Below are 12531 nucleotides of genomic sequence, written 5' to 3' on the forward strand. Positions count from 1 at the left end.
TTAAAATTAACATCTTTGCGTATAATTTCCATAGCCGACCTACTGAAGTAAAGCCAGTGAATTATTCACAAGTACTGATTTGTTTAACAACAATAAAATAAATAACATTCTGTAAATTTAAAAAATAATCACAAAAACATTATAACTATCAACATTCTCATAACACTAGAATTAAATAAATGAATACTTCAGTACACAATAAATACAAATCTCAAAAATTATCTTCTGTCTCACAGAAGTCCAAACAAAACTTTTAAATATAACTAAGAGAAGTCGGCTTTTATATAACATACATACTAAAAACTTTAATAAAAAAAGTTTAAACAAAACTTTTCTATTCAACAACTCCACAGTTTTCCCTGTCCACGGCTACTTACCATCGCTTGGCCACTTCGCCGTCAACCACGTGACAATACACATCCTCCATTTTATTAAATTACGAGTGGACTGATGGAACAAATTGTGATTTAAAAGGTACGTCGTTTTACAAGAAAACTAATTAGTTTGTAGGTAATTAGATTAGCGAGATGTAAATTGAATTAGGGCTTAATTTGTTCACGGTTTCGTTAAAGTTGAACTATAAATTTATTTTTGACTCATTGAGTGGGGTTGATGAGTTGTTTATATTTTATGTGTATTTTATCTAGCACTTCATATCAAAGTAGTGTGGAAAAAAACATCAAATTGGATAGTTAAATAAACAAAATCAGCATTTCTGAATAAACCAAAACGTAGTTTTTGTAGGTAACTCTTATCTTTTCTTCTGTATTTCAATAGAATTCGTTTATAATTTATAAGACAACCCAGATAGGTAGGTACCTACTTCAAAGCCTAGAAATCTGCGAAGGTGCTCTGTGCTTAGACAAAATGTGTTTATTAATGAAAAATACTTTCCAGTGTAGTCGAATTGATTGTATAAGATTAAAAAAATTAACATCGCTCATGGCTACAAATACAAATAATAAACTAAGTCTCTCTGAAGTTCTTTGTTACGCACAAAATAGCGCGCAACATTTGTAGAAAAACTGATTTTCGACCTAGTAAAGCTATAGTCACCTTATCCATTTAAAAAACACAAATTAACCCCCTATTTTTATTTCTTTATCATTTATATTCTACCTGTTACCCCTCAAAAATATAATGTACAAGCTTTTGCCCGCGGCTCCGTCCGCGTGGTATTCGGTTATCGCGCGCTGTTCCCTCGGGAACTGTGCACTTTTCCGGGATAAAAAGTAGCCTATGTCACTCTCGGGCCCATAAACTATCTCTATGCCAAAAATCACGTCGATCCGTCGCTCCGTTTCGGCGTGAAAGACGGACAAACATACACACAAACACACACACTTTCGCATTTATAATATTAGTAAGTATGGATTAATGATTTAAACCAACCGTTTGATGTAAAGCAGTCTTGTAAACAGTGCTGTAATTTTAGGTATTATTTTTACAACTACAGTGTCGATGAAACTGAACTGCAAATTTTTGTAAAACCTTTTCGCAATTAATTTCAAAACGACTTCTTTAAAAATATGTATGTATATAAGTCAATACGATATTTGCAGTGAATAAGGCTTCATAGTGATACGTATCAGTTTCCTCGACTAAAGGAAAGCTAACGAGACGAGATATACTCAATCCTTCTCAGATGCATCAATATTAATATCTGGCTCTCTTTCTCTCTCGTTGTCATCTCGTCTCGTTGGCTTTACTTTACACAGTAGGTATATTTTTTTTATAATCCTCTGAGGGTTCATGAAAGTTTATGAAGTCCCAGATTCGCACATTCCTTGATTACTGTCACTATTAATAGGTAATTACGGCACCCACGCTGCTTTAAATATTAAACCCGACGAGCAAATTACCACACACACAAAAAAAAAATTTTTCGCCATAAAAACAAATTCTCCAAATCCTTTTAGGCGGGAAAAAAACATGGCGCCTCTCCAGCCGCGGCCACAAAACTGTCACAAGGAACACAAATTATCCTCATTTAGTGATAATTTAATAAACTTAACTAAATTATAGGCATTTAATTCGATTTAACTCGAGGCAAGGGATGCGGTCGATGACCCCGGTGGTGTTACGTTACTTCCATGGATTATCGAGGTAAAAATTAAGTAAAATAGTAAAATGTACTGATTTTTGAATATTTTGGGACGAGGTTAATAGTAGGGAACCTATTTGACATCATTAATTAATAATTGCAAGACACAGCTCTAATAAAAAGCTATTTAATTATAACAATCAAATCCAATTTTACTATTAAGTGAAAAATTAGATTTTTAGTCTTCTTCTATTCTTCTTGCGGTGCCTCTCCACTACTGGAGGTTGGCTGTCAACCCCGCATATCTCTCCTTATCTCTCGCCAGAGAGTTCTTCCACACTGGTGATACCGGTCCACTCTCTGATGTTTCGGAGCCACGATTTCTTTCTTCTTCCGACGCGTCTTTTCCCCTTATTTCTAGTAAGTGGTGTAGAAACTCAGTAACAATACCATGTATTATCCATACTTCCCTTATCCCTATACTAATACTACTACTAATCCAACTATAATATTATAAATGTGAAAGTTTGTAAGTGAAGAAGTTTGGAGGTTTGGATGTTTGTTACTCAATCACGTCCAAACCGCTGAACCGATTTAGTATACAGTATATTCGGTATACAGATACCTAGTTTGAGTCCCGGGAAGGACATCGATAAACGAATACTACGCGGACGGTTTCGCGGGCAACCGCTATATTAAAATTCGAAAGTAACTCTGTCTGTCTGTTTGTTACGCTTTCACGTCGAAATTACTGAACCGATTTTGATGAAATTTGGTGTAGAGACAGTTTAAACCCCAAGGATCAACATAGGATACTTTTTATTCCGGTGTATATGTGCTTATTCGGTAGGTCTGAGAATAGGACTATTTTCTATACTTCTGCGCGGACGGAGTGGCGGGAAGCAGCTAGTCGTTTTATAAAATCCTTCCATTCTTCCTGACTCATTTATTCAGTATAAGTGACAGGAAAAGGAAAGCGGGTGATCATGAGTTTACGGGGAAGAAAAACATCGTGTTGAAACCTGAACCCACATATGGATGTTGTATGTGAAGTTTCAATCCACGCTGGGCCCAGTGGGAACTACGCTCCAAGTCCTCTCATTTCAAGAGGTAGCCTGTGCCCAGCTGTGGGATGTACAAGCAGAGATGATGTAGATGTCGACTCAATAAATGAAGTTAGTTGAGCGCGTTGAGCGCCACTCTTTTTCCCCTTTTTACGTCTGGGTTAAAAAATAGTTTATTTACCCGATCAGAAACTTTCTTATCTACTTTATTTAGATGGAGGAATCGTTGGACGGGCGCGAAGGCGGCGCAGGCGCAGCTGGCTTCGACTCGGCAGCCATCTTGAATGACGATGTGTCCCCCACCACAAGTTTCTGCTACAGCATACCTAACTTATTCAATGGGTAATGGTATTTATAGTTAATACTAAGATAATAAGGAGATACGTGGAGGAACGAGAGTCACCGACATACCCAAGCGAATTAGCTCGTTGGGCTGGGCATATGACACGGAAAGCAGATGGCTGTTATGGCTGGAAAGTTGCTGTACTGACACGTTTCGAACTTAACCAGAGTTCATCCTCAGACCAACAACCCATCACCATGCTATCAGATGTTAGACTTAACATGAACACATTTGTTGCATACACATAGCTATCATAAGTTCGCGGGTGAGCAAAGTAATTGTTTTTAGTTCACTAAAAATAATATAGCTTTTCCAATGCTTTTCCGTCAGTCTCAGGCCACTCTTAAAAGGAATCTAAAGCTTTATATTTATTTCGGGCTAAAACTCTCGAATTTTTTCGAACACTACATAGATTTGATTAAAAATAGCCACTTCTTCGTAGGCTAGGTCCCGGCTCAGTGTTGTGCGAGCGACCCGATGCCGACACGACGGACCCCTTCACCGCGGATCCTGCGGAGGGGCCCGTAGAGCAGCAGTATGAGGACGACGAAGATTACTCGCCCAAGTCAAGTATGTACTAACAAACATTTTTACATAAAAAGTACCTAACAACATTAACAATTGAAGAACGAGAACGACGTAGAAGAACGAGAATCAACGACATAACCAAGCGAATTACCCATTGGCAATGGGCAGGCCATAATAACAGAGAACAGATGACCGTTGGGGCTCGCGGATCGGCAAGCGCAGCGTAAGACATCTACCAACGAGATGGACGGATGACCTGGTTAAAGCCGCAGGTTCACGGTGGATGTTCCAACCGAAGCAAATGGAGGTTGGGGGAGGCCATGTCCAACAGTGGACGGCTGGATATGATGATGATAAACAATTAAAGAATGTACTAAAATTCAAATAACACATTGAACAAGATTTATTAAAAAACACATTTTTTTCAGGTTCAAAGAGCGATATCCCGAAGCGTAAACAACGGAGGTACAGGTGAGATGAATAATTTTTTGTAACTTTGATCAAACACGCCATTGAATAATTTCTTTATTTATTATGTTTTCTTGCAGCTCATTGCAAATTTTAAATACAATTTCGCACATAAATTCCGAAAAGCTCAAATCCTCGCCGAAAAACTCGAGTCCACGTTCTACTGCTTGATAAGGCCATAGGTCAAACCACTATAGCCAGACTACACCACGTTTCCTCGCGCTTTTACTACGGTATTATTTTTTGGAGAAATTCAAGCGATGTTGACAAAGTTTTCATCCTGCAAAAGAAATATGTCAGAATACTAGGCTACCACTAATTCTTTATCCGACTTCATCCTTACAATTTTATATTTCGCAGGACAACATTCTCGAACGTTCAGCTGGAACAGTTGGAGGCTGCTTTCCACAAGACCCACTATCCTGACGTGTTCTTCAGGGAAGAATTGGCCATGAGGATTGACTTGACAGAAGCGAGAGTCCAGGTCGGTAGGTAGCTGAAAGCATAGTGGTCTCGGCGCCGAATATAATTTCGTCCCTTTCGGTGTCGAGACCCTTGGTCCGTGGGGCCCAGGAGCACTAAGCCTCTTCAAAGAGATTTCGAAGAGGCTTATCGATGCCACCGGCGACCGAAGAGCTGGCAGCTACCTCGCTCATAGAATTAGCCTAGCGATTCAACGAGGAAATGCTGCCAGCATCTTCGGCACAATGCCGCAGTGGCCTTTTTTAGATATAGTTTAATATAGTTTTTAATTTAGTTTGTAATATTTCGTATTATTTCTGCGTTTTGATTTATTTCTATCTTAATAAACATAAGTATTCACTGTAACCTGAATTCCATATACAATAAATGATTATAGCTGAAAGCATTAGTTTGGTGCTTGTATGTGAAAGCTGTATGTCTTTTCTGGGTCTCTGTACTCTTGATTGAGTGGTGATGGTCAATTGAGGATGGTAGCAAGCTCGTGACGACTTTCTTTGTAAAAGTTTGAGGTGGTCTCACCTTGCGTTTCTTACCGCAATCTGGAGTTCATAGTCAAAGTTAAGACTATAGCTGCTGCCCATTATCACTTTAAATAATAATAAATATCATGGGACACTTGACACCAATTGACCTAGTCCCAAAGTAAGCTTAGCAAAGCTTGTGTTATGGGTACTAGCAACGGATAAATAAAATTATATAGATATAGATACATACTTAAATACATATTAAACACCCAAGACCCGAGAACAACATTCGTATTTTTCATACAAATATTTGCCCCGACACGGGAATCGAACCCGGGACCTCAAGCTTCATAGTCAATGTTCTCTAACCACTAGGCCATCTGGTCGTCAAAACACTAGGTTCCTTAATCGCCTTTTGTAATACACACGGAAAAGGATTGGTCCATCTTATTTTAAAACTGCAAGGCGTCGTGCCTTTAAAGTGTTAGGTACAGAAGATTATAAATTCATAACATTCATAAGAAACTTGATAAATGAGGTGTCAAATGATCTTACGAGTAAATGCAACTAAGACTAGAATTAGATTAAATAAGTACCTATGTTCCGAATACGGCCTTTTGATATGCTACTCGTATAGCATAGAAAAGACATAAAAATAATATCTTATTTAAGTAATCTAGCGTAATTCTATCCCATTCTATTGATGATACCAGGCGGCGATTTTGATTCTACGTGTTATGGCTAAAGAGATTCACTAACTGGATTTCGGTCATTCGGTCAAACCAAAACCACGAAAGTAACATGGTGCCACTCTGTGACCATCTAATTGCCACATTCCAGGTATGGTTCCAAAACCGGCGAGCCAAGTGGCGCAAGCAACAGAAGACCGGTTGCGAGCCGTACCCGCGCGGCCGGTCACCGGAACGGTCGCCGTCGGCACTGGCGCTGGAGATGAGGGACTACATAACCATACCTGGTAATATTTTAAACCTTCGTGATTTTCACTCATAGCTGTTACCACAACCGGGATTTATCACGCTAATAATAATTACCTCGACGTTTTAACCACATTAAAGTGGCCGTGGTCACGAGTAGTCTCAAGTAGCGTCATTCCTGGTAAGATGGTACCTACCACTTTTTGAGTAGTATTAATTTTATTTTTACAAACAAAAAGTTTATTGTTAAAAAAACCGAATGATACAAGCTATAATATTATGTAATAAGTTATCACTAAACGTGTCTATGATATTAGTAGCAAAATGCTTTATTTTTAGAACTGCCATAACTAATGATAAAGAAGCAAAAACACATTTTAAATGTCACAGTGTAGGTACAAGTAAGTATCCTTTCGTCCTTAATATAAATGCACTTGTTTTAGTATCGTCTCCGCAAATGGTAAACGTCACCGAATCATCATCTCAAAATAACTACGCAAAATCGAAGCAACCGATGCCAGCTATTCACATCTCAGCTCTTCCAACAAGACATCACTCCCAAATGGATCTACCCTCATTCTCTATACCTCTACAGTACAACCTGGGGACCTTCAAGAAGATAGAAGAAGTGCAATTCGATATAGAAACGCCAGAAAACGAGCAGTGGGACGGTAGTAGGATGATACCAAATTTTAATCTGATGAATTTGAAGCCTTTAATCGAAAATCGTGAGAATATCGACTTGTCGGAACTAAAGTATGAAGTTAAAAATGAAAACAACAAAAGAGTTTTTACCGATATGCCTGTTCAAGGCACTAGCATTGAAACAGATGATGTTCTAGGAAAAGAAACAGTAAATGAAGGGCAAACAATATCAGCTGATTTCGAAATGGCCAAGTATGAGAATTATCGAAATGACAACGACAAAAGGTATGGTGGTAGTTTTGAAGGAACTTGTATGGATGATGGCAGGAGTGACTTTATATGTGAGAGTGATTTTCTTTGTAAGACTAGTTACCAAAAAGTAGATGAAAAACGTAGTGAATTCGAAGAATGTAATTTGCTGGATACTGACAGCAGTGTTGGCATGAGTAATTTTGATGCAAATTTGTAATTTTTTTTATTAGTTAAATTTATAAAACGTGCAATAACTAATCTTAAGTTAGAAGTTAATCAGGTAATAGCAATGCGTATCGTAAATCATATATTAGTATATTTCCCTACGATCTCATGTGTAGATATCTTAATATTTTAAACCACTTATGTAATATGGAACAAATCATGGTTCGATCAAGGACTTTAATTCATAAGCCACCTTGGAATCATTTCACAGTAAACGCTATAGTGACATCGCATTAAACAACAATGAAAATCATTATGGCTTCTCCTTTGAAAAGGTTCCATGGTGGCTCATATATTAAAATCCTTGAGAATCTTCGGCGTATCAATTGGTGATTATTAAAAATGAAATAGATAGAAATGTTTATTTTTAAGTAAGTGACAATGAATATTATGTGAAGAAGGACCAATAAAAATCATGTCGGCCTGTCGTATTTTTTATACAAATCACCTTTAATGTAATTTTTTGTCTACGCAGGACAATTGTTGAAAACTGAGAGAATTTGAGATATGGTATTGGAGAAAATAAAACGGATAGTAAGAGAGAAAGAGAGAGGGATATATTTTCACATAAATATTCGATACACAAAGTAAAATACATAGAGAAGGTAAACATTTTGAAAGTAGGTACATTGAATCGTGTAAACGTTTACCAACTTCTTTGTTGTTTTCTTATAATAAAGCTTCAAAATGCTAAGACCCCATGGACCAAAGGGTCTCAACAGCAAAACGGGACAAAGTCGACTTCGGTGCCTACATACTTTCGCTTTTTCAGCCGCTTCAGATGCTGCACCAGCTCTGTCACAGGTTCCATGGAGATGAGAAGTAGCCAGCGTATGTTCTTCCATCATTATCATATCAGCCATAGGACGTCCACTGCTGGACATAGCACACAATGGTGCAAGACTTCAACCAGTGTGTGTTGCCAGTTAGTTCTTCTGCCATGGAATCGTTGAAATATGATGTTGGAGATATGTATTATTCAACTATATTGAAAGCCAAGAGTATTGTTCACATGACTGATTTATTGAAATAATTGGTTTAGCTTATGTTGCAAACGCAACTGTTTTATTTATTTTATCATTTTGTTTTAAAGGAGGATGGGCAGATTTGTATGGACTCTGGCCTAGGAACCAATTACGACGAGCCTTAAATCATTGGAAAGGTTTTTTTTTATGTCTTGTCTGGGTGAGCGGTTAGTTCCGAAACAATGTGACGTCTGTCGACGCAACATAGATGTCGCTAGTGCTGCTGCTTAAGTAGCATAGTAAAAATAAGCAACCTGAGATATGTATGCATAGGAAAAATGTCTAGATTCCTGTCCAGCAGTGGTGTAGGGGTTATAGCACGCAGCACGGATTGCTGAGGACCTGGGTTCGATTCCCAGTGCTGGTCTCGTTTTCTGGTTTTTCTGTGCATCCATGTCTCAGTTTGTATTTACGATAGGAAAACTTTTATATAGGTATTTTCATTTATTTACGAGGCCAAAAAATCTGAGGAAAAAGGTCGTGTTGTTGATGCCATGTCGTTTCGAGAGGTGAGTAAATCGCGTCAGAATTAAAAGGCAGTTTGCCGCTAATCTAAACTTAAGAGCGTCATTACGGAGCGAACACCTCTCACGAACTGTTAGGGCTCACGTACACTGCTTTACTACACAACTGAGGTCAAAATTGAGTATTTACAAGTTCTTATTTAACTTGGAAGTACCTAAGTGAGTTGTCTTTGTTTACAAACCTTTTTTTGAATGTTTTCGGTGATCGGACTTGATATCTAGTACGGATAATTTAATTTTATATAGTTTCATGATTATGTAAAGTTGTTAAAAAACTAATGCTTGAAACAAAAATAATTTTTAAAAACTGTTTTTTTAAATAATTGAATACTACAGATAAAGGTAGTGAATAATGTTTTACCACCGTATTTTATCCGACTGCGAAGAAGGAGGGTTATGTCGGAAGAGATCGTGTTCATCATTCTTTCTCAAGTAGCTTAGCTAGTCAACACACAATTACATTAAAATACGAGTACAAATGCGAACTTACCCCTTTTAGGGATCTCTACCAGTCAACCTGTGAGTGGATGAGAGGAGCAATCACTTAGGGACCGACAAAGAGTAAGTTAAATCAGAAATAGTGGAAGCTACATTACTTATATGTATATGAATTTTAGTTTAAGCGTTTAGCCAAACTTACTGCATTTTCTTTCCACTTTAAAAATACTTTAGTATCAAATCTAAATTTCAACTTGTGCTGTTAAACATGAAACTGATTTTAAAGTACACAAATCTGGAGGGCATCTAGCTAACAAGCAATTACCAACATTGTGTGAATACTGCCTAACCGGGGGAATAGTGCAAAATGGAGTTTAAAAAATACAGCAACAGCCAATAAGGCAGTTTTCAGGTAATCACGCCATTGCCTCGCACAAAGTCGTATGGTTGCTGTTTAAGAATAGTGAAATAAATATTTTGGAGTAGTTATGACTTGTAAAAGTTTAAGTAAGCTTTGGTCCCTATTTCACGTAACATACATGTATAGACCATTTGACGTTTCAAATAACGAGTAGACTTACTTTTTCTGCCTTAGATATTTGCCTAGCTCTGGCTCACTATGTAATTTTAACAGGTTTCGTATTTAGATAGTTTTATCTCTAGCTGTTCTATAAATACGTTAAATAATTTTTATCCTTAATATTATAAATGTTTTTTTTTATTCGACTGGATGGCAAACGAGCACGTGAGTCTCCTGATGGTAAGAGATCACCACCGCCCATAAACATCTGCAACACCAGGGGTGTTGCAGATGCGTTGCCAATCTAGAGGCCTAAGATGGGATACCTCAAGTGCCAGTAATTTCACCGGCTGTCTTACTCTCCACGCCGAAACACAACAGTGCAAGCACTGCTGCTTCACGGCAGGATCAGCGAGCAAGATGGTGGTAGCAATCCGGGCGGACCTTGCACAAGGTCCTACCACCTGCAAAGGAAAGTAACTCTGTCTGTCTGTTACCATTTCACACCTTAACCGCTGCACTGATTTGGATTAAGTTTGGTACTTATACTTTGAGTTTTTTTTGTCAGTTAGACCGTAATTGACCCCTGACTATCTCACCTGATGATTTTAAGAAGGACATTGGATAGTTTTATCCCAGAGTAATGTAAAAACAGTATAACTTTTGATATGTCAGAAGAATGGAACGTACGACAGTGGCAATACACTCCTAAGGGAACAGGGAACCTGTGAAAATGTTTTCCATTATGGAGCGACTAACTACTTTAGCCTATTCTTAAGCGTTCTTAACTCTGCGTTAAGTAGCGTGCAGCGTGCTCATGACGTGCTTCCATTTCGTGGACATTTAGCCTTGTACTAGGAATTAGAAAAAACTGATAAAAGATCGTTTAGATTTTTTGTAAACAATTGAGTCAATTATAAAGGTGAATGTTTAACCGTCTAAGGCAGTTGTCTCACCGCCGGCGAGGAAACGATTGGCTATCGACTATTTTCACATTGACACATGACATTCATGACTTGTGTGAAGATATCAGTATTACAGAATTTTGAATTGGTGCCCAAACATCCTGGGGTGGGCACTGGAATGGGGTGGGCATGGCCCAAAAAGCCTTTCTTTCGTTTAGTCGTTCACTTCATCTGTGCGTAATGCATTGATAAATAACCCACCAGTTCAAGTGTGTGTTTGTTGTTTAATTTCTAACTTTTTTTAAATGTAATATACTTATACTTACCTAAGTAAATCAAGTTAAACGGTAAGCAACGATATGTTACCGTATTAATGGTCTTATAGCATGTGACCTAACGCCACCACATGTATTTTTAACTTGATACTAAGTAACAAATTGTCGTCAAGTACTAAAACAACCTACGTTTCTTCTAACTAAAGCAGTAATAAAAGAATTATGATAGAAAAATCTAAAAATGAGACAATGAGACCACTTTAATTCTGATGTGATGTGAAAAGTATTTGTTATAATTTTTATTTTAAACGCTTTTTACCTAATGATTGATTGATTAGCTGAATTAACAAAAGTGTATGAAAGTATCAGTCTGACCAATTTAAGTGAGTCAAAATACCTATGTATGTATAATGTATGTATGTATGAGTACGCTGTCAATTTTAATTTGTTATTTGGTTTTTAGGAGACAAAAATCGACCTAGCTAAGTCTTATGCGGGGAAAATTCAAAATTTTTTGAAGTAAAAACGTCGGATACAATACAATACCTTAACCTAAGTAACCAGCACCAATATCTGACACAACAAGCGTGCATAAATATCTGATACGACTCTATTTCTAGAGCCGGAAGGACGTGTCAGATATTTTTGCACGCTCCGCTGTGGCAGATATTAATGCTGGTGACTGTACAATACTACTACGTGTAATACGCATGTGTGGTTTGACTGTAAGTGTTAATTATCAGATTAAATAAATAAAATACATAAACATTTGCAAAATAATTAAAAAATACTAAAACAAAATTTACCTTTAAGTAACTTCTGCACCTATATTAAAACAACACCGTCACTGACTGTAATGGTGATTATCCACCGGCGAGGCGAGACGAGACGAGGCGAGACGAGAATTTAAATTTGTATGCAATCTCGCGCGCCCGCCGCGAGCCGCCGCGGGCCGTCGCGGGCGCCGCCATACAAATTTCAATTCTCGTCTCGCCTCGTCTCGTCTCTCCGCGCCGGTGGATAATCACCTTCAGATACAGAACGCACTACTCTTAAATTTGATAAACACATTCCTTGGGGATCAAAAAGGTGCCCTAAGAAGGTATTTACTCTAGCCTTTTAGTCCACGCCTTTTACCTAGAACGAAAAATAATAACCTTTCAATATCTAGCCGAAGGGCTTTTTTCACCCAAAACAGAGTTGAGTGACCCAAGTTATGCCTTTTATTACTATTTCACCTTAATTTGTTTATAATCTATGTATTAAATCTCCGGCTGGCACGCACGCCGCAACAAGGGAATAGGAGTCACGTGTAAAGTATCGGAAGATCTCCTGGAACACCAAATGGTTTTTTGCAGTCGCGTTTGGGGCGCCAATGACCTGGCTTCCCGTT

At 37.9% G+C, this 12531-nt stretch overlaps 1 protein-coding gene across 2 annotated transcripts; it reads left to right on the forward strand.

Moving 5' to 3' along the window:
• The first annotated feature begins 406 nt into the window (after positions 1–406).
• LOC141438730 (uncharacterized) lies at positions 407–7843 on the forward strand. Of its 2 annotated transcripts, none has more exons than XM_074102654.1 (7): positions 407–474; positions 3323–3450; positions 3894–4021; positions 4408–4450; positions 4808–4931; positions 6235–6370; positions 6773–7843. In XM_074102654.1, exons 2-7 carry the CDS (start codon positions 3323–3325, stop codon positions 7441–7443), a joined length of 1230 nt encoding a protein of 409 aa, XP_073958755.1. In that variant the 5' UTR covers positions 407–474; the 3' UTR covers positions 7444–7843. The 2 variants fall into 2 exon arrangements, with proteins under 2 accessions (XP_073958755.1, XP_073958756.1); XM_074102655.1 differs by lacking the exon at positions 407–474 and adding an exon at positions 2021–2106.
• Positions 7844–12531: the final 4688 nt, after the last annotated feature.

This window comes from Choristoneura fumiferana, chromosome 19 (assembly GCF_025370935.1).
Source record: "Choristoneura fumiferana chromosome 19, NRCan_CFum_1, whole genome shotgun sequence".
Classification (NCBI taxonomy): domain Eukaryota; kingdom Metazoa; phylum Arthropoda; class Insecta; order Lepidoptera; family Tortricidae; genus Choristoneura; species Choristoneura fumiferana.